At 42.0% G+C, this 22,250-nt stretch overlaps 2 protein-coding genes across 12 annotated transcripts in view; both read left to right on the forward strand.

Annotated features, from left to right (window-relative positions):
• Positions 1-22,250, forward strand: part of PTPRF (protein tyrosine phosphatase receptor type F) — a 965,824-nt gene that overhangs the window by 915,991 nt on the left and 27,583 nt on the right. For 5 of the 11 annotated variants that reach the window (XM_063427667.1, XM_063427666.1, XM_063427670.1 and 2 more), the window contains 7 exons: positions 14,569-14,838; positions 14,986-15,567; positions 17,101-17,234; positions 17,631-17,775; positions 20,015-20,320; positions 20,667-20,860; positions 21,709-21,735. In XM_063427667.1, the coding sequence (XP_063283737.1) occupies positions 14,569-14,838; positions 14,986-15,567; positions 17,101-17,234; positions 17,631-17,775; positions 20,015-20,320; positions 20,667-20,860; positions 21,709-21,735 (1,658 nt within the window). Of the gene's footprint in view, positions 1-2,292; positions 2,779-14,568; positions 14,839-14,985; positions 15,568-17,100; positions 17,235-17,630; positions 17,776-20,014; positions 20,321-20,666; positions 20,861-21,708; positions 21,736-22,250 lie in introns of those variants that run through there. The other 6 variants (XM_063427669.1, XM_063427673.1, XM_063427671.1 and 3 more) reach the window with 3 other exon arrangements.
• The window catches only part of KDM4A (lysine demethylase 4A), a 374,420-nt gene that overhangs the window by 270,546 nt on the left and 81,624 nt on the right, over positions 1-22,250 (forward strand). The window lies entirely within an intron of this gene.

Consider the following 22,250-nt stretch of genomic DNA (forward strand, 5'->3'; position numbering starts at 1 on the left):
CAGAGCGATCTCGATAGAATGGAGGAGGGGAAGCCAGATTAAAGAGTGTGGAGGAGAGAGTTAGAGTATGTCAGACGGTTACAGACAAGTCATTTAAGAAGTATTAAGGAGAAAAGGAGTAGAGATAAGGACAGTAGATGGATGGGGAAGACGGGTCAAGTGATGGCATCTTTAGGCTCGGTACAACAGTAGCATGTTTGAGAGGAGCGGGGATGATTCCAGGAGAAAGAGCAATTAAAGATATGTTAAGGACCCCACAAGGCAGGGGTAGAGAGATCAGATCATGTGATAGGGAATGAGATCAAGGAGACAAGTGGTGGGGCGAGAGGAAAGGAGAAACACAGACACCTCCTGTTTAGTCCAAGTCAGGCTGAGAGAGCCAGGATTGTTACAGTTTAATCTTGTCAGTAAAATAGCAAGCTATGTTATCATTGTAAGCTCATGTGAACAGAGCCTTCTTCACCCCTTTCTCTAATTGTACAGCGCTGCAGAATATGTTTGCACTAGATATATAATAATAATCAGCTTGTGCCCTGTTAACAGTGAAAAAAAATGTAATTACAAAACTATACTAACGAATACTCGCAGACCCAATCCTTTTTTTGTCTTTGCAATATGCATCATTAACTTGAAAAATAAATATTCTGCTGACCCTGAAATTAAAATGATGAAAGTATCGATTTGCCATTTGGACATTTTTAAATGCTGGAGTGCCAGTTTGTTTCCTTCTAACTTAGCTCCTGCTTTAGATATATATCTGACATTATTATAATTACGTAGCCACAGCTTCAATTTATGAAATTGCAAGGGAAATTCATTTTTAGTTCATGTCATTCTATGGAAAAGGCAAAGTGACCGCAGTAAGGACTATCAGTGATATAGAAAGGGTAGTAGATACCTGGAATAGCCTTCCAGTGGGAGCAGTAACAGTGATATAGAAAGGGTAGTAGATACCTGGAATAGCCTTCCAGTGGGAGCAGTAACAGTGATATAGATAGGGTAGTAGATACCTGGAATAGCCTTCCAGTGGGAGCAGTAACAGTGATATAGAAAGGGTAGTAGATACCTGGAATAGCCTTCCAGTGGGAGCAGTAACAGTGATATAGAAAGGGTAGTAGATACCTGGAATAGCCTTCCAGTGGGAGCAGTAACAGTGATATAGAAAGGGTAGTAGATACCTGGAATAGCCTTCCAGTGGAAGCAGTAACAGTGATATAGAAGGGGTAGTAGATACCTGGAATAGCCTTCCAGTGGGAGCAGTAACAGTGATATAGATAGGGTAGTAGATACCTGCAATAGCCTTCCAGTGGGAGCAGTAACAGTGATATAGAAAGGGTAGTAGATACCTAGAATAGCCTTCCAGTGGGAGCAGTAACAGTGATATAGAAAGGGTAGTAGATACCTGGAATAGCCTTTCAGTGGGAGCAGTAACAGCGATATAGAAAGGGTGGTAGATACCTGGAATAGCCTTCCAGTGGGAGCAGTAACAGTGATATAGAAAGGGTAGTACTGTAGATACCTGGAATAGCCCTCCAGTGGGAGCGGTAAGAGTGATATAGAAAGGGTAGTAGATACCTGGAATAGCCTTCCAGTGGGAGCGGTAACAGTGATATAGAAAGGGTAGTAGATACCGGGAATAGCCTTCCAGTGGGAGCAGTAACAGTGATATAGAAAGGGTAGTAGATACCTTGTATAGCCTTCCAGTGGGAGCAGTAACAGTGATATAGAAAGGATAGTAGATATCTGGAAAAGCCTTCCAGTGGGAGCAGAAACAGTGATATAGAAAGGGTAGTAGATACTGGGAATAGCCTTCCAGTGGGAGCAGTAACAGTGATATAGAAAGGGTAGTAGATACCTGGAATAGCCTTCCAGTGGGAGCGGTAACAGTGGTATAGAAAGGGTAGTAAATACCTGGAATAGCCTTCCAGTGGGAGCGGTAATAGTGATATAGAAAGGTAATAGATACCTGGAATAGCCTTCCAGTGGGAGCGGTAACAGTGGTATAGAAAGGGTAGTAGATACCTGGAATAGCCTTCCAGTGGGAGCGGTAACAGTGGTATAGAAAGGGTAGTAGATACCTGGAATAGCCTTCCAGTGGGAGTGGTAACAGTGGTATAGAAAGGGTAGTAGATACCTGGAATAGCCTACCAGTGGGAGCAGTAACAGTGAAATAGCAGTTTTCATGTTAGGGTGCATACTGACAATACATGCTTTATCTATGGTGGATATTGTATATCCGTGCGTTCTTATGCTGGGCTGTATACTGAGATTGATGCTTTATACAGGATGTGTGTTATATCAGGGGTGTTATAGTGTGTATGGTATGGGTGCAGATGCCTCTATCTACATATGTGTTTGTATCAGCATGTAGTGAGATTTATTCCTGGTGTTTGGGTGGATACTGGGTTTGGGATATGGGTGAATGTGAGAGTGAATGTGCACTTTGTGGTGTTTGGGTGGATGCTCGGTTTGGGCTATGGGTAAATGTGATGGTGAAGGTGCACTTTGTGATGTTTAGGTGGATGTTCGGTTTGGACTATGGGTGAATGTGATGGTGAATGTGCACTTTGTGGTGTTTGGGTGGATGCTTGATTTGCTCTATGGGTGAAAGTACACTGTTCGTGCAGTTGGCTCCGTTGCTGTGTGTGTGCGTTTCTGTGTACACATGCAGGTTGCTGTTTTTACTCTCTCTGTGTTTCTCCCTGTCTCTCTTATATCTCGTCATTCCTCATCGCACCGCCATCCAACCAAACCTCCATCTCTCAGATCAGCGAGAAGGTTGGTCCTTTTCATTTTTTTTATCCAGATACAGATTGGCACGTCTGGTCCGACCCACCCCGTGCGGGGAGACAGCAGAGCCGGGCTCCACAGAGAGCTTTTCTCCTGCAGCCCCAGCGTACCTGCTTCCTTAATGCTTTCTAACCTGTGACTCTACTGCTTGCCTCCGTTGTTTGCCTGTGACAATGCACTTTGTGGCCCATTCCCCCCCTGAGCACGCAGAACTGTGCATGATCCCACCCTTTCCCCCTGACCAGTCCTTCCTCTCGGCCAGCCCTGTGATAACTGCCTGACACAGACCTCACTGCTTCGTACATAGATTGAGCTGTTCTTGGCGGCAGCTGAAGAGCTAGAATCTCCCAAGTGTCACTGGGGCCCGTTTTTGCAGGCCACATTCATGGTTTGTTTCTAGAGTCTTGGTATATCTTCAGTATCTTTCTTCATGTTCTGCAATCACAACTGAGACTTAACAGCGCTACTATAATAGGTGGAATCATCCCCGCCAAGTCTCTTTTTTAACCTCATCTCTTCTAAGAAATCAATTCAAATTAGGACTCTGTGTCTGTCCAATCACAGACTTCAAAATGCAGCTCAATGAGAAGTCTTAGTGCTCTGGACACTTCCTGCCACTTGAGTTTATCTCCACTGAGCTAACCAAACAAGGAAGTAACAGGACCGGGTGTGCGATTGACAGCCAGGGGGGTGTAACCAGGTTAATTTCTATTGAAATCTGCCCTTTATGTAAAATGAAAAATGAGGACACACTCTTCACACATAACACATTTCAACAAACTAAGTTTTGTTAGGTGTGTGCAGTGTTTTTTAATATACCCAATATAGTGGGTTTCCAGTCCGTCTGTACACCCCACAAGTGACACTATGAAAACTATCTTTATAACAGCCACACTCTGCATTTTGGAAGTCCACGGACTTGTGTTTATTCTATTATTCTAGAGACACTTTTCCTAACTGTTTCAGTATTGTGCTAGTGACATAAGTTCTTAGGGGGGACCTTATTCCCAGGAAAGATAATTACAGTTGGTTAACCGCCTGCAGCCCACAGCCAGCCCCCCTTTACTGCTCCATAGACTCAGGTATTTGTGGTCCCAGTGGAGGACTTAGTGTTTGTTTGGCTGCGGATAGTGACACATACACGTTCTTTCAGCTGTGTTCCTGAAAGCTGCACTGCTCACCCAGGCATTTAATTATTGCTCTGCGACTCTGCAAGGTCATATATTAAAGAGTTCTTTTATCTCTGTGCCGCGGATCTGCTCCCCTCCCTCCCACCCCTTCATGTTATTTTCATCTCAGAAATTTCCCTGAGCGAATGCAAATTGCAGAGTATGGACGCCCCTTCTGAACCTTGGCGTGTGAGCGTCTGAGCGCACGGGCCCTCTCTGAAGCCTTGGTCGGGTAATAATATACAGGCCCCTAGATCTGTCCGCTGTGCCAAATAATTTAATTTAAAATATAGTCCAAAAGGAAAAAAGTTGCCATGTTCTCAGTGAGAATATTGTCCATAATATCAATAAAATGCCAGCATTGATGGCTGGGCTAATGGCTCCAATGTATTAAGTGGACTGTCTCTTAATGCCACATCCCTCACTGGCGGATGCGAAGAGGCACGGACATGACAAATTGTTAGATATGTCAAGTTCAATCCTTAAAAGAACTCAAAAGAAAATACATTTGTGTTTTCACTTACTATTCCCAATTTTTGTTCTGCGTCCTCCTACCATTTTGAGGTGGGCAGCAGCAATTAACTGATATTTGTGAGCAAAATAATGCTCACAAAAGGAGCTATTCAACTTCTGGTAATTAATTGACACATTCCTGTGTGTTTTGGAGGTAATTACTCCAAACAGTGCGTCGTACGCAGCGTTTCCCTGATTCTTTTTATAAATAATCGGCAAACATTATTTCCCTTGATTTAGGCTAATAATATAATGTAATTTTGCAATGTACATCATATATACATATATTCCTCATCAAGGGATCCTATGGAGCAATTTTGCACATATCCTATTTATAGTTAATTTCCGCCCACACCAGCGCTGGGTATCCTGGGGCAAACTCCATTATTCTCTCCCCTTAGAAATAATATTAAAGCCAACCTTGCAGCATCAAGCCACATGGGCAATGCTCTGCGTGTACACAGAATACGTGCCTGGATGATCTGACGATTTACATATTGAGTAGATGGATAGAAAGGACTTAATATGACACTGGAGATTATATTAATAAAAAAAATAAAAGCTGCATATAGTATAGAACATAACATAACCTCAGCCGTCAGGCACACTAACATGCAATTACAAACACTGACAGGCAGCCATACGCAGCCACAGACAGTCATACAGACACTCTCGTTATCGCCATTGGTGTGGAGTTACATGTGTGAACCCCTCAGCCTTTGGTAGGGGGCGCTGCCCCGATATTTACACTCACTATTTGAGTTATGGTCACAGTGTGTACAGTCAAGGGCGCAAAGCAGGATTAACCCTAAACTCACACTAGGTGCTCATCTAGGGCCCAGGGGTTAGACAGGATTCCAGGAACCATGACTTTGCTCAACCCCATTCTCTCTATGTAAAGATTAAAGGGTGGCCCCAAACTGGTATCCTGCGTGGGGCCCGTGGGGATCCTTGTCAAGCTGTATTTTGTGCCACGGAAACATACCTTAACCCCTTAAGGACCAAACTTCTGGAATAAAAGGGAATCATGACATGTCACACATGTCATGTGTCCTTAAGGGGTTAAAGGAACACTATAGTCACCTAAATTACTTTAGCTAAATAAAGCAGTTTTAGTGTATAGATCATTCCCCTGCAATTTCACTGCTCAATTCACTGTCATTTAGGAGTTAAATCACTTTGTTTCTGTTTATGCAGCCCTAGCCACACCTCCCCTGGCTATGATTGACAGAGCCTGCATGAAAAAAAAACTGGTCTCACTTTCAAACAGATGTAATTTACCTTAAATAATTGTATCTCAATCTCTAAATTGAACTTTAATCACATACAGGAGGCTCTTGCAGGGTCTAGCAAGCTATTAACATAGCAGGGGATAAGAAAATCTTAATTAAACAGAACTTGCAATAAAGAAAGCCTAAATAGGGCTCTCTTTACAGGAAGTGTTTATGGAAGGCTGTACAAGTCACATGCAGGGAGGTGTGACTAGGGTTCATAAACAAAGGGATTTAACTCCTAAATGGCAGAGGATTGAGCAGTGAAGCTGCAGGGGCATGTTCTATACACCAAAACTGCTTCATTAAGCTAAAGTTGTTCAGGTAACTATAGTGTCCCTTTAAACAGGACATATTTTACCCCACGGCTCATCCCTGACTGTAGCTTTAGCATAGAGAAGAGAACAATGAAAGATTGATAAATGTACACTCATAACATTAAATACATATCGAGGACATCCTAGATCTGCCAGAAGGATTGTGTAATTGTTTTGTTTAACCCCTTAAGGACCAAACTTCTGTAATAAAAGGGAATCATGACATGTGTCCTTAAGGGGTTAAGCCGGGTATCGTTAATAAAACAGTCTACAATCTGAGCCGCCTAATAGTGATGGTAGTTGGATCTGGAAGCGCGGTATGGCTACAGGAAAGAAATCGTGATCACTCAGTATTACAATAATCTTTCTCCAGGCACAGCTACTTACTAAACGCATCACTGTGTGTATTTCCATAGAGAGCCATCCATGATTTATAGCCAAGTCTGTCTAGCACTCACTGCGCTCCCCTGTAGCTGTATATGGCCGCGCTGGAGAACATTCGCCATTGGTGTTAAAATCCAGGAACATTATGTCTGTCAAACGAGTCACACAGGGATTGGAAACATGTAACAGGCACGGCTTAAACAGTTCTTGCATTTTATGGGCATGAAAGACAGATAATCAGTGGAGATATTCTCAGCACTACCTGAGACAGGTCTCATCCTCTGCTCAGACTCAGGAGATCAGCCAACTCTTATCGCTCTTCATGTGAATATGATTTCCATCCCAGACCTTTAATGTCCCCAGAGCATTTATACTGTGTGTCTTCCATTATCTGTAAGGAATTGTCTTCGGGGAAGCTGTGATGCTCAGCATAGCACATTGACAGCCAGGCGAATAACTACTTCATTATCTTCCCAAATCACACAAATATACTCACTTTAACATGTCTTCACTGAACGCAGGCACACAAATCTTACAGCTGCATACTAAACACCTATATATAAACACACAGACACTACAGTGTATACAAATACACAGACACTATACAGAATATACAAACACAAAGACACTACAGTATATACAAACACACAGACTCTACCGTATATACACAAACACACAGACACTGTACAGTATATACAAACACACACACTGTATAGGATATACAAACACAGACTACAGGATATACAAACACAGAAACTAAATTTAAAACAGAGAAAGGACACAAATGGCGCTAAATTAATAAGATCCGGTGCAGCAAAAATCACCGAAGTGTAATGTCACCACTTACACTAAAATGTGATAAATTCTAAGAAATAAAGTGATTTGCGCACACAGAAAAGACAAGTGTGAGTTTTACCTCTTGCACAGGGTATTCTTGTGTGTTCTCACTACATACAGTATGTATCACCTATATACAGGTAAATAAAATACACATAGTGTAAACTGTAAAAAACAAATAATGTTTTAAAAATGATGTATATCATCAAACTCACACTTTTCAGAGCCCATTTAAAGTTGGCTCTAGACTTATAGCGCTTTTCATCTCACTCTTGAGATATCCAGTATTGGAAAGATGTGTATATCCACAGGAACTTGGAACTGGTAGCTTGCAGTGATGCTCCAAAAAGTCCAAGGCAGGTGTGTGGTTAAAAGTGTTTTATTCCAAAGGTTATTTTTAAAATACAAAATAAATATATACACAGTAAGATATATATATTTTAGCAGCACAACGCGTTTCAACCTTTCAATAGGTCTTTCTCAAGTGCATCTGATTTTCCAATGGGCTCTAAAGCCCTAATATATGCCAAACAATCAGTTAATTGCCTTAATAATATTCACATCTGTGAGTTAGTTCCCACCCATGTCCAAACATGGTCACAGCCGGAAGTGTTATGCCACACTCAATATGGCTACATTTCCGTCTGTGCACTCCTTTCCCCAGCCCCCCCCAACATGTCCGATATTTCATTTATCTTTGTCAGTCCGTGTTCCTTCAGTTTGCTGTTTATTCTTTCGGTCTCCATTTCGCCGCGTCACTTCCGTTGATGACGTCGTGATGCAGTCCGATACGTCACTTCCGGTTGTAGTTTTTCCGGTCTCTCATGATCTTCCAGACGGTTTCAGCACACAATTGTCCATCATTAAGAAGGGCAAAAATGCCAATAGTTCATATTGCACATAGGTAGGAAAACGTTTAAAAGGAAGGGAAAACGACATATTAATGTTGGAAAAGAGAAAAGGTATTCTTGTCTGGACATTAGTGGAGCATTTTGAAAATATATAAATAATACACAGTAGGATAAGAAAACATATCCCAGAATGATTCTTAATGTTAGGAAATGCCACCATTACATGGACACTGCCCCCTCCATCCAAAAGTGCAATTTTAAAAACAAAAGATATATAGGGAATGTATATCAAATATATGTGTACAAACATACCCTATTATAAAATACTATTAATCTCAAAGTCGATGTTGAGACCCAAGGGAGATAAGGTGCGTATTTCAAAGATCCACTTTACTTCCTGGGTACTTAGTTTTAGGAAGTAAAGTGGATCTTTGAAATACGCACCTTATCTCCCTTGGGTCTCAACATCGACTTTGAGATTAATAGTATTTTATAATAGGGTATGTTTGTACACATATATTTGATATACATTCCCTATATATCTTTTGTTTTTAAAATTGCACTTTTGGATGGAGGGGGCAGTGTCCATGTAATGGTGGCATTTCCTAACATTAAGAATCATTCTGGGATATGTTTTCTTATCCTACTGTGTATTATTTATATATTTTCAAAATGCTCCACTAATGTCCAGACAAGAATACCTTTTCTCTTTTCCAACATTAATATGTCGTTTTCCCTTCCTTTTAAACGTTTTCCTACCTATGTGCAATATGAACTATTGGCATTTTTGCCCTTCTTAATGATGGACAATTGTGTGCTGAAACCGTCTGGAAGATCATGAGAGACCGGAAAAACTACAACCGGAAGTGACGTATCGGACTGCATCACGACGTCATCAACGGAAGTGACGCGGCGAAATGGAGACCGAAAGAATAAACAGCAAACTGAAGGAACACGGACTGACAAAGATAAATGAAATATCGGACATGTTGGGGGGGGCTGGGGAAAGGAGTGCACAGACGGAAATGTAGCCATATTGAGTGTGGCATAACACTTCCGGCTGTGACCATGTTTGGACATGGGTGGGAACTAACTCACAGATGTGAATATTATTAAGGCAATTAACTGATTGTTTGGCATATATTAGGGCTTTAGAGCCCATTGGAAAATCAGATGCACTTGAGAAAGACCTATTGAAAGGTTGAAACGCGTTGTGCTGCTAAAATATATATATCTTACTGTGTATATATTTATTTTGTATTTTAAAAATAACCTTTGGAATAAAACACTTTTAACCACACACCTGCCTTGGACTTTTTGGAGCATCACTGCAAGCTACCAGTTCCAAGTTCCTGTGGATATACACATCTTTCCAATACTGGATATCTCAAGAGTGAGATGAAAAGCGCTATAAGTCTAGAGCCAACTTTAAATGGGCTCTGAAAAGTGTGAGTTTGATGATATACATCATTTTTAAAACATTATTTGTTTTTTACAGTTTACACTATGTGTATTTTATTTACCTGTATATAGGTGATACATACTGTATGTAGTGAGAACACACAAGAATACCCTGTGCAAGAGGTAAAACTCACACTTGTCTTTTCTGTGTGCGCAAATCACTTTATTTCTTAGAATTAAACACAGAAACTATACAATATATACAAACACACAGACACTGTACAGTATATACAAACACACACACTACACTACAGTATATACAAACACAGACACCATACAATATGTGCAAACACACTGACACTGTACAGTATATACAAACACACAGACACTACAATACATAAACACTGACACTCTACAATAAATACAAACACACAGACACTACAAAATATACAAACATACAGACACTGCAATACATACACACAGACACTGTACAATATATACAAACACACAGGTACTGCACACAGTGTACAATTTTTTAGAGAGTGTACACTTTATACAGACACTGTACAGTATATAAAAGAACACACACTACAATATGTAGAAACACACATACACTGTAAAATGTATAGACACAAACATCATACAACATATACACACAGACATTGTACAACATATACGAATATACAGATATTGTACAGTATACACAGATACTATAATATGTACAATACATACACAAAGACACTGCATGTTATAGACACACAGATACGGTACAGTATATAAAAACACAGACACTACGTTATATATATATACTATATATAGAAAGACACAGACACTGTACAATACATACAAGCACACAGGCACTGTACAGTATATACAAACACACAGGTGCTGTACAATATACACAGAAACTACACAGTATATACAAACACAAAGATGCTGTACTATACAAACAAACAGACATGGTACAATACATGCATGCCCACAGAATGCTGTTCAATATACAATATATAAAATGGCTCTAAAAATGTAAGATAAATGTTCTTATAGTTTGGAAGTTCAAAATAAATAGGAATCTATGTATGAATTTAGAAAATCAGTCCCCACATATTATTTGAATTTCAGACAATCCAGGGGGCCTCATGCCATACAGAGACAGCTAGTTGTTGGGGCCCTCTCATTCCATACATAGACAGTGTCCTGCTGGTTGTTGGGTGCCCTCTCATGCCATACAGAGACAGTGCCCTGCTGGTTGTTGGGGTCCTCTCATTCCATACAGAGACAGTGCCCTGCTGGTTGTTGGGGGCCTCTCATGCCGCACAGAGACAGTGCCCTGCTGGTTGTCGGGTGCCCTCTCATGCCATACAGAGACAGTGCCCTGCTGGTTGTTGGGTGCCCTCTCATGCCATACAGAGACAGTGCCCTGCTGGTTGTTGGGGGCCCTCTCATGCCATACAGAGACAGTGCCCTGCTGGTTGTTGGGGGCCTCTCATTCCATACAGAGACAGTGCCCTGCTGGTTGTCGGGTGCCCTCTCATGCCATACAGAGACAGTGCCCTGCTGGTTGTTGGGTGCCCTCTCATGCCATACAGAGACAGTGCCCTGCTGGTTGTTGGGGGCCCTCTCATGCCATACAGAGACAGTGCCCTGCTGGTTGTTGGGGGCCTCTCATTCCATACAGAGACAGTGCCCTGCTGGTTGTTGGGGGCCCTCTCATGCCATACAGAGACAGTGCCCTGCTGGTTGTTGGGTGCCCTCTCATGCCATACAGAGACAGTGCCCTGCTGGTTGTTGGGGGCCATCTCATGCCGTACAGAGACAGTGCCCTGCTGGTTGTTGGGGGCCCTCTCATGCCGTACAGAGACAGTGCCCTGCTGGTTGTTGGGGGCCCTCTCATGCCGTACAGAGACAGTGCCCTGCTGGTTGTTGGGGGCCATCTCATGCCATACAGAGACAGTGCCCTGCTGGTTGTTGGGGGCCATCTCATGCCATACAGAGACAGTGCCCTGCTGGTTGTTGGGGTGCCCTCTCATGCCGTACAGAGACAGTGCCCTGCTGGTTGTTGGGGTGCCCTAGGTATACAATGGGTGTACGGACCTACACCAGTTCCAAAACTCCTAAACAACTCACCCATTCTTCATGGGTAAATATTGATGACATTTGGGGGGTTATATTTACATCTGTACCTGGGGGATGTGGTCAAACTGCAGCTGGAGAGCTGATCGCCTACAAACCCCACTTTATTTAAGTTAAATGTGATTAGCCCAGTGAGATGGACACATTGATATCCATTCTGTAAATCAGGCATTCTAAACAGGTTGTTACAATGAAACCAGTTTCCAGAGCAAGGTTTGTGCTCTCGGCTGCCACCCAGAGCCTGGATGCAGTATTGTCTGAGCATGTTTATTGCTCTGCCAGCAGCCCCCTCTCATTACACAATTCTCCACTTACAGTTTCCTTCCTAACTAGCAATTTGGAACAGACCCAGGGATTCTGCCATTTCTCAGTCTCTATCGATGTCTTTGTGTGGTTACGTCTTGAGATGAATGTAAGGTGAAGCCACCAGTCTGAGCGTTATCAGGATGGTGCGAATCTGCCCCCCATCTCCGGGGATGGAAGGAAATTGGACCCTTCAGCTAGTTAAGGCGGTGAGATCACTGCAGAGCGCAATGCGAGACGCTCCTAGTGAATTAGCGATCTCTAATCATGGCATTGGAGAACACGTATCCCAGCTTTCAGCACTGCTGGCTGTAACTGCACGCTAATGCCTGCTAAATTATTAAACACTCGTCAATCTTTCTCCTGCTGTCCTACTGCTCAGTGCTCGTCTGGCCTCCTCTCTGCCAAGGAAGTTGTGGTCACAGGGCTACCCGGTGTGTTAGATCACATTACATCAGAGTTTAGTTATCTCGACCCTGGCTCCCTGCTGCCTCTGCTCAGCATTTCTTAAATTAAATAATTGCGTCCAAGTTCTTTGCAATCAGATCATGCTGGAAAAATGCACAAACACTGGCAGTTGTTTGTGAAACAAAGTCTAAGAGGAGGCAATACTTCTTGAGTTCGAGCTCAGAGCCTCAAGACGAATTGACAAATCAAAGTTTAGAAAGGGATGGATGTAGGGATGGAGGTGTAGAGACGGTCGTTTTCATGCATTACGCTCAGTTCAGTAGATATTGCGGTTCAGTTTTATTTTAAAAAGAATACAAAGTTTGTTTTTCTTGGAAAACAGTTGGGGTATACTCCATGCCTGCACAATACCCCTTTCTCCTTGAACCCCTCTGTTGGTACAGTGCATGTTAAGAGGCTTTTCAGCCTGCATTCCTTTGTGCATGGTCTTTATTATTGTCAGATTCCTTCTCTCCTATCCTAACCTCAATACTTCAAGCCCTCTCTGTGTCCTACAATCTCTCTACCTTCCCGCCTGATGCATGTTTTGGAAATATCTTTTACGCTGAGCTAGATCAGCATCTCCTCTACAAGACTGAGACGGCTGGAAAATCACTGGTTTTGTTCTACTGCAAGTCTTTGGTCAGGTTGGGTTGAAAGCCGCAGGTTATCACTGTGTCTAGATTGGAACTGAGACCAGCATCATGCTACAGCCATTCTCATCATCATCAGCCTCACCCTGCGTGGCTGCTGGTAGCACTTCTCGCTCTGACATCATACCCATGCTGGGATAATGTTGGGGGGAATGTCCACTGAACACTTTTTCTGTTGTGCGTTCTAGAGCACATTGTCCATTGTTATGGTCTATGGACCGGCTGATCTGCTCGTAGAAATCCATGGATGGGAACGTTTGTCAGTGTTTCAATGAATTTACAAATGAAAGCATTGGGCAAATGTGCAAGTCTGACATCAGAATATCATGGCACTTTATGCACTAATTAAACTTTACAGATCTCTCCATTTAGGACCTCGGTGTGAACTGTGGAGAACTGACTGAGCACTTGCAGAATTTACACCAAAAAAGGCCATCTGGAAAAATCGTTTTTGGGGCCATATTTTGCAAGTGGAATCTCAGCTCACCGCAGTTCACCATTTAATGAAAAATCAGTCACAGGATTATTCACTATAAACCAGGAATTACAGAGACTTAGCCAATGAATTTCACATTTTACTCCAAACTGTAGAAATTCTAAAACAATTGCTATTTTCCAGCTTTGCAACTTTTGGGCAAAAATGTGAAACTCCTCGGTCAGTTCCCAACCAATGCCGTGTCTGATTGCCTTCGGTGCTTTTTAAATCAGCAATTCTGATGTTTTACTGGTGCACGGGGCTGTGCGATTGTTTTAACAATTCATGCAAATAACTATTTTTATTCCGAAGGACAAAATGGCCGCATTGGAAGAGAAATCTCAAACTCGACTGCTTGGGCCTAAAATGTGTTATTGCCGCGTCCATTTCCCACAATTCTAAATTCAGTGAATAAGCCTTTTTAATTTTCCATTTGTTTGTACACAGATTTCCCCTCCACCCCCCTTAAAATAAATATTCATAGCAATATTTATATAGCGCCAACTGTAAAATTAAAATATCAAAAAATATCATATGAAAAAAAATAAATGGAAAAATATCAAAAATTTTAACCATTTTAAAAGTTTATCCAAAAATATTAAATCATATGAAAACAATACGAAATAAAGTATTCATTCGGCAGCAGTAGTTACTTTGGCTGAGAGAGGTGGGTTTAACGATGTGAATATTTTCTACTTGGGAATTTAGGGAACATCCGAATATAAACTAATTAACATCAGAGGCATCAGGTGGACTGATCTGGGGTCACTGCACCTCAATTTAATATTTTGGTTTAAGCTTTTCAATTATGTTACAAACATTTTCAAAATGATTTATCTACAAAAACTTCCGTAGACTTTAATGATGACTTCTGTGGATAAATTATTTTACAAAGATTTTCTCAAGGATTGTGATCATTTGAAGATCTTATCCAAAAACATTAAATTGTGGGTAGTGTTTTATTTTAACTTTTACTTTCCAGTGTTAAGTATAATGTCTAACCTTGCTGTTTAACTCTTTGCAGTCCGTCGGGTGGCACCAAGATTTTCTATTCCTCCCAGTAACCATGAAGTGATGCCAGGGGGCAGTGTAAACTTAACATGTGTGGCGGTAGGTGCGCCAATGCCCTATGTCAAGTGGATGGCTGGCTTGGAAGAGCTCACCAAAGAAGATGAGATGCCTGTTGGGCGCAATGTCCTAGAACTGACCAACATTCGAGAGTCTGCCAACTATACTTGTCTTGCAATTTCTTCTCTGGGCATGATAGAGGCTGTGGCTCAGATCACTGTGAAAGGTAAAGAGTAGAGGGACCATGTGAAATAAATGGTGGGGGATGAAACAACTTTATAAAACAATTTTTTTAAAGGGTTCTCTAAAGCTGTGTGGAACCTGTATCTGATGTTCTTATTCCAGATATTAACTCATTTTCTTATTCTCCCAGCTTTGCCTAAACCACCAGTGGATGCCACAGTGACTGAGACAACAGCAACAAGTGTCACCTTGACTTGGGACTCTGGCAACCCCGAGCCAGTATCCTTCTACGTTATACAATATAAGCCCAAGTCATGGGAAGGACAATTCCAGGAGATTGATGGTGTAGCCACAACACGCTACAGCATTGGTGGGCTAAGCCCATTCTCAGAGTATGAATTTCGTATTATTGCAGTTAACAACATTGGCCGAGGACCCCCAAGTGAACTTATAGAGGCCCAAACAGGAGAGCAGGCTCCCTCAAGCCCACCTCTTAAGGTCCAGTCCAGAATGCTCAGTGCTAGTACTATGCTGGTCCAATGGGACTCACCAGAGGAAGCCAATGGTCAAATCAGAGGCTACCGTGTCTATTACACGACAGACCCCAATTTACCATTTAGCATGTGGCAGAAACACAATGTAGCTGACGATCAGTTGACAACTATTGGGTCACTGACTACAGGGACCACATACAGCATTCGTGTGCTGGCCTTCACTTCAGTGGGTGATGGACCACCTTCAGAGATTATCCAAGTCAAAACACAACAAGGAGGTAAGGTTATTTAGGTTGCAACAATAGCTTCTTTTTATGCAGATCATAATTTGAATGGATTTTACATACTCACTAAGTGTCCTTATTTAGGAGGGACAGTCCCTAATTTGGGCCCAAATCCCTCTGTCCCTATTTTCTATTCTTATATCTCTCTTTTCTAGGAGCTCCATATTGTTGGCATGTATGAGTGTATAACAGAGCTCCCCAGCAATAATACTCCCAGTAATGTGTCTGAGTGTATAACAGAGCCCCACAGTAATAATACTCCCAGTAATGTGTCTGAGTGTATAACAGAGCTCCACAGTAATAATACTCCCAGTAATGTGTCTGAGTGTATAACAGAGCCCCACAGCAATAATACTCCCAGTAATGTGTCTGAGTGTATAACAGAGCTCCACAGCAATAATACTCCCAGTAATGTGTCTGAGTGTATAACAGAGCTCCACAGTAATAATACTCCCAGTAATGTGTCTGAGTGTATAACAGAGCCCCACAGCAATAATACTCCCAGTAATGTGTCTGAGTGTATAACAGAGCTCCACAGCAATAATACTCCCAGCAATGTGTCTGAGTGTATAACGGAGCCCCACAGTAATAATACTCCCAGTAATGTGTCTGAGTGTATAACAGAGCTCCACAGCAATAATACTCCCAGTAATGTGTCTGAGTGTATAACAGAGCTCCACAGCAATAATACTCCCAGCAATGTGTCTGAGTGTATAACGGAGCCCCACAGCAATAATACTCCCAGTAATGTGTCTGAGTGTATAACAGAGCTCCACAGCAATAATACTCCCAGTAATGTGTCTGAGTGTATCATAGAGCTCCACAGCAATAATACTCCCAGGAATGTGTCTGAGTGTATAACAGAGCTCCACAGCAATAATACTCCCAGGAATGTGTCTGAGTGTATAACAGAGCTCCACAGCAATAATACTCCCAGTAATGTGTCTGAGTGTATAACAGAGCTCCACATCAATAATACTCCCAGTAATGTGTCTTTAAACTACAATAAATGTGTTTGTTTATACACCAGTCCACAAATAAGATACATTGTTCTTCTTCTAAATTACATTTTAATTGTATAAATTGTAATTAAGTCACCTAAATTTTTTCTGCTCCCTCTTTGTCCATTTCAAATGTTGGGAGGTGTGCTTGTTGATGTGTCAGTTGTTGGAATTTAAGAAAGATGCTAAGGTTTGATCATCGATAAGTGTCTATTTACTAAGCAGCATGTTGAAGAGTTTATCCATCAGAGCTATGCGGCCTAAACTTTGCAAGCGAAAACGATTCCATTGACCTGTTTTTTGTCGATTTTCCTCCAACGATCTCTTGGTGCTTTAAATAAATATCAAGCATGGCTTGTCACTTTATAGCACTGAATATGATTTATCCTAGCCATGACGGGCCGTCATTGTTTCAGAAAGCTGCTGGTTAATACTTCGTTAGGGAATATACAATTGTATGAATCGGAATTTGGCGTTTTCCCACCAGCAGCAGGTAGGACTTTGCTAACGCCTTTATTGTCCACAGTTCCTGCGCAGCCGGTCGATTTTCAGGCAGAAGCAGAATCCGACACCCGTATAATGCTAACGTGGCTTTTACCGCCCCAAGACTGCGTTACCAAATATGAGCTTCTGTATTGGGAGGGGCAAGATGGACGTCAGGTGAGCAGGTCCTTTGTTATTCTTATTATAGTCGGCTTTTTCTAGAAGAATGGATCGAATGTAAAAGTAGTGTAAATGAAAAACGTTTGGCCAATTTTAAGCATTTTATATCCCAGCGTCCCTTGTTCATAGCCTGTACCCAGTCTATAGTGTGTGAGGTTTATTCACTGAACTGCAGATTATGGTAAACGGAAAACAGAAATGATAACATTTTGACTACAGTTTGCAATTTACAATTTCATTTGTTAGAGTAAGCAATGACTTTGAGCTGAGCAGAAGTCGGGTGGTGCTATATAAAGCCCCTGTTGTAATACGCAGTTTAATAAAGATTCTGTACAGGACGATGTATTGATTTACATAAGATTTAAAACATTTCTGAAATATGTGTTTTTTTAGCAAAAGGTGACGTTTGACCCTGCGAGCTCCTACCCAGTGGAAGGATTGAAACCAGATACTCTGTACAACTTCAGGCTGGCGGCTTGGTCTGACATGGGTATTGGTGTCTACACCCCGCCAATCCAAGCTAGGACGGCACAGTCCAGTAAGTGACTTTAAGCGGCTGTTTTGTTTTGTGTTGGGTGATGTGTTCAGGTGAAAGGATGGCTTCTTTCTGATGCTGTTTTGCAGAACGGTAAGTGCTTTAACAGATCTGACGCTGCATGTCCCCAGCCTGGAGCCATCGTCACCGCTCCCCATGACGGACTCCATGGCATCCCTCCTGTTTGTTACGCATAGCTTTCCTGATATTGTGGTGAATGTGTACAGAGTGGATCTGACAAACAGGCTTATAGAACACTAACGTTAGGACCCCCTGCTTCTCTGTATTAGACGGACTTTGAGCCCCATTGGCACTTTATAAAGAGCATGATGACAGGTCTGGTACAAACTGAAAACCCCAATAATTTACATGGATTTCAGCTGTCCATCAACAAGTCCTGCTTAAACCTATTTAATGTTGCTCAGTGTATACACCCATCCTGTGTCATTCTCTTTATTTTTCCATTTCCCTTTAGGAGAGACCTCTAATCAGACTCTCTGCCATTTGTTATCTTAACCTTTGTCCTTCATCACCTGGATATATGCCATATCATAGCGAAAACAATATCTTAAAGGGACACTGTAGGCACTGTAACTGCTTTGTCTCATTGAAGTGGTTAAAGTGCCTGGAGTCCCCTGGCGCTGTCCTTCCATTCGTTGTTAAATTGTTTTTAATGGTTTACCAATAAATGAGTCCCAAGCAGACCACCCCCTCAATACTGCTTGCACTAATAAAGGAAGCATTTGCCTAAACGCCAATGGGCGTCTGTGATTGGCTGAGAGTGTCAGCTGATCGCTTTCAGCCTATCACAGCGCCCATTGCTTGTATGCATTGGTTTGGCTACAAGGAAGTGTGTAATGTCTGCCTTTGCCACAACTCCAGTGGGGGCGGAGCTAAGGGAAGCCAGGGTTAAAGTGTTCAAAATCGGTTTAATGCTGAATGGAGGGACTGCACCAGGGAACTACAGGCACTATAACTACTTCAATGAAATGAAATGGTTATAGTGCCTACAGTGTCTGTGTACAGCTAATTTGCATTTTGAAGAGGCCTGGGAGGCATGTATATGTGTTCCTTGCATGTTGTATGAGCACAATATATGGAGGAAAGCTTATATTTGCAACAATGAGAATATCCCCTGCATTTACAAATCATGTGAATCCCCACATCCTCGCCTTGTCTTATATTATTTCTTTATATCATTTTTAAATTTAAATTGTGAAGCTGTTACTCTCTTCCACTGGATTGAAGGAGAATCACTTAAAGAGACAGTACACTCTCATCTAAACAGTTTAGCATTTTTTACAGCCATAAATAAGTCAACTTATCAAGTTAGAGGATGTTATCTATTGCTCCTCGTAGAGGGACATGTATCAACAAGACCAGCACACAAAGCACAGCAGCAACTTAAGCCGAGGGCTCGTAATGTTCCCTTGCAGCTCTTTCACCCACAGATGTTCAATCAAATACCAAATGGTTATAGGAGATTTCATGAAGGTTTTCCTATAGTGATCAACAGGGATATAATACGAAATCCGTTACATGATGGGAGAATTTTGTCTCTCGTTGCGATAGGAGTTTCAGTGAGACATAAAACGTCTATATTTTAAAAGTAAAATATTTGTTGTACGTAGGGACATCACAAGGCATTTTTGGAAATAAGCAACCTTTTAATGAATTAGGAATCAATTAGGAATTAAAATGCTCATTTTGAGTCCTTTGGTTATGCTCTTAAAGCTGGCTGAGAATGTTGGGAATTGCAGTTCAGATATGTTGTCACGGTGAGCAGTCTGTTCTATAGAGAGCCACACTTAGAAATGAGAATAGCTACTTCATAGATACGTTGGTTCAATTAAATTTAGTGAACGATAACTGGTGGGCTGTCTTTACCGCAACAGTTTACGTTACACTATGGTGTGAAAAAAGATCTCGAGATTTGGAAAACTCAAAAATGTAACTTAGGATTTAATAAATTTAATGTTTTTATATACGTTTTTTTTTATTCTGTAAGACATTTGATGAAATATGGAACAGGAAATATTCTGTAACCATTTTAGTTGCTATAGAAATGTTATACTTTCAACAAGTCTTACTGAGGGTTTCTCCTTGGCTGCTAACTGCTTATGTTAAACAGAGAGTTTTAGTAACAGTTTCACAAACCGCTGTGAGATTTTTTTTTGTGTGTGTTTTGTTTTGCATCCGCCATGTTCATTTCCCTCCCCCGCCTGCATTTGTTTATCTTCAGCACCTTCTGCTCCGCCGCAAGATGTGGAGTGTGCAAGTCTTAGCTCCACGGCCATTCGGGTAAGTTGGGTGGCCCCACCGGCCTCCAGCCGTAATGGGGCCTTAACCCGCTACTCACTAGCCTACCAAGCCGTGACCGGGGAGGACACATCCAGACATGTTGTGGACAGCATCCCACCAGATATCTCTAGTTGGGAGATCAAAGACTTGGAGAAGTGGACGGAGTACAGAGTGTGGGTGCGTGCTCACACATCCATAGGGGCTGGGCCTGAGAGCTCCCCAGTTATTGTGCGTACCGATGAGGATGGTAAGTGACCCTAGTGCTCTCTACACAAAGGGCAAACCTCTTACCTGTTCTCTGTCTCACTCTGATCAACTTCCTCAAGGCACAGTGTGGAGAGCATCCTAGTAACTAACTACACATCTACACTCTGCTTGCCTTCTTCTGGTGTTATTGGTGATGAATAAACTCTGTTTCAATACATTTTAACGCATGAAGCTAAAATTGCTTGTCACAACAAGTGTTAGTCATTGTTGCATCTGACTAATAATCCTGATTTGCACTTTCTTACTCTTGCATTTTCTGTACCTCGAACACCTATTCTGGCCAGGGTAACATCTGAGTGTTTCTATCCCTTCTTCTCCCACTCCAGTGCCAAGTGCACCACCTAGGAAAGTAGAGGTTGATTCAGTGAACTCCACGTCTGTACGAGTGACCTGGAAGTCTCCTCTACCCACCAAGCAGAATGGACAGATACGAGGTTATCAAGTCACCTACGTTCGTCTAGAAGGGGGCGAACCAAGAGGAAATCCCATAATTAAGGATGTGATGCTGGCTGAGGCTCAGGTAAGGTGTGATGAATGGAAGCAAAATTAAGTTTCATTACAGGTAGCGCCAAGAGCTCCATTCGTGAACGTTACTTAGGAATCTTCTATATCTCTTCAGAAAATGGCGTCTCCACTGGCTGAGCCATGCTTCCTTTTTAGTGCACCCCAACATACTAATATCTGATTGGTTGCTGCACTCGCCTGTGGAGTGTTCTGCAGCAAACGTAGAGCATGCCCTTCCCCGCATTGTCCTAATAGTAGTATGTACCTTATATCAGGGGTGGTGGAATATGGACCTTTGGACTATCGAAAGGGCTTTGCCAGTCGTTTGCTGTGCTTGTAGCAGACTTAGGGGTGCAATAATTCCACGACCTCTGCTTTGGATACATATAGAGTCTCATCATCTTCATAACTGTGTATAAAATCCCTGCCTGTATTTATTACTACCCTACCCACCATTTAAATGTGTCCATCCTGTGTGTTACTTATCATGTGTGTGTTTAGTCCCATCCTGGCATGTTTCTGTCCCATTTAATATCTTTGTCTTGCATTGTCCCCAATTTATTTGTATTCACCTAGTGCCGTGATGACAGACCTTGGCTGACAGAGTATCATGGAATTTGAAGTCCACCGATATCTGCTTTGCCAAAGTTAACCGTTACTGGCCTTGTGCTAGTTTTTATTATTTTTGTAGACACTGTCTTGCTTGTTCTTTTATTTTTGTGTTTTTTTTTTTTTTTTTTTGCACAACCCATATCTCCCTTTAATATAGTTAAATCTTAATTATCCCTTGTCTGTTTTGCAATAACCCCGTGACCCTCTGCCTGCATTGCCCATTTACCCACTTCTTCTCTCTGTCTCTACCAGTGGAGACCCGAGGAGACCGCAGACTACGTGAGTATCCCTTGAGTTTTCGTTTCTGGGCAGACTGCGTGATTGCATTGTGACTTCAGAGACTTGCAAGCTGTCACAGAGGCCGTAACTACTCTGGGGCGGTCACCAGCTTTGCCTTCAATGTTTTGGTGACCTCAGAATCCATAACCAAACCCTGCAGAACCTTCTCTAACCTATCATTTCATGGCGAGAACTCTAATCCAGGCTGAATATTTTGGCTGCTGTTATCATGGTAGACTACAGTTTATAATTTCCTTACTCAGAGGAATTATAGCTGCGGCCAGTATGAGAAGGAACTATAAACCCAGCGTACTCTGTGACAGCTGTGAGCTTCTGTTTTGTAATCACTCGTTAAGTCATTGATCTCTCACAAGCTCTTCTATCTGAAACCATTTTCTCGCCCTTTTTTCCTACCAGGCTTTCCTTGATTGTCAGATTTGCTATTGAATGGCTTACCCCACCATCTCACCTGTGAGTTTGAGTATGAGTGGATTAACCTCCTCTCACCTTGCCTG

Source organism: Pelobates fuscus, chromosome 7, assembly GCF_036172605.1.
Source record: "Pelobates fuscus isolate aPelFus1 chromosome 7, aPelFus1.pri, whole genome shotgun sequence".
In the NCBI taxonomy this organism is placed as follows: Eukaryota; Metazoa; Chordata; class Amphibia; order Anura; family Pelobatidae; genus Pelobates; species Pelobates fuscus.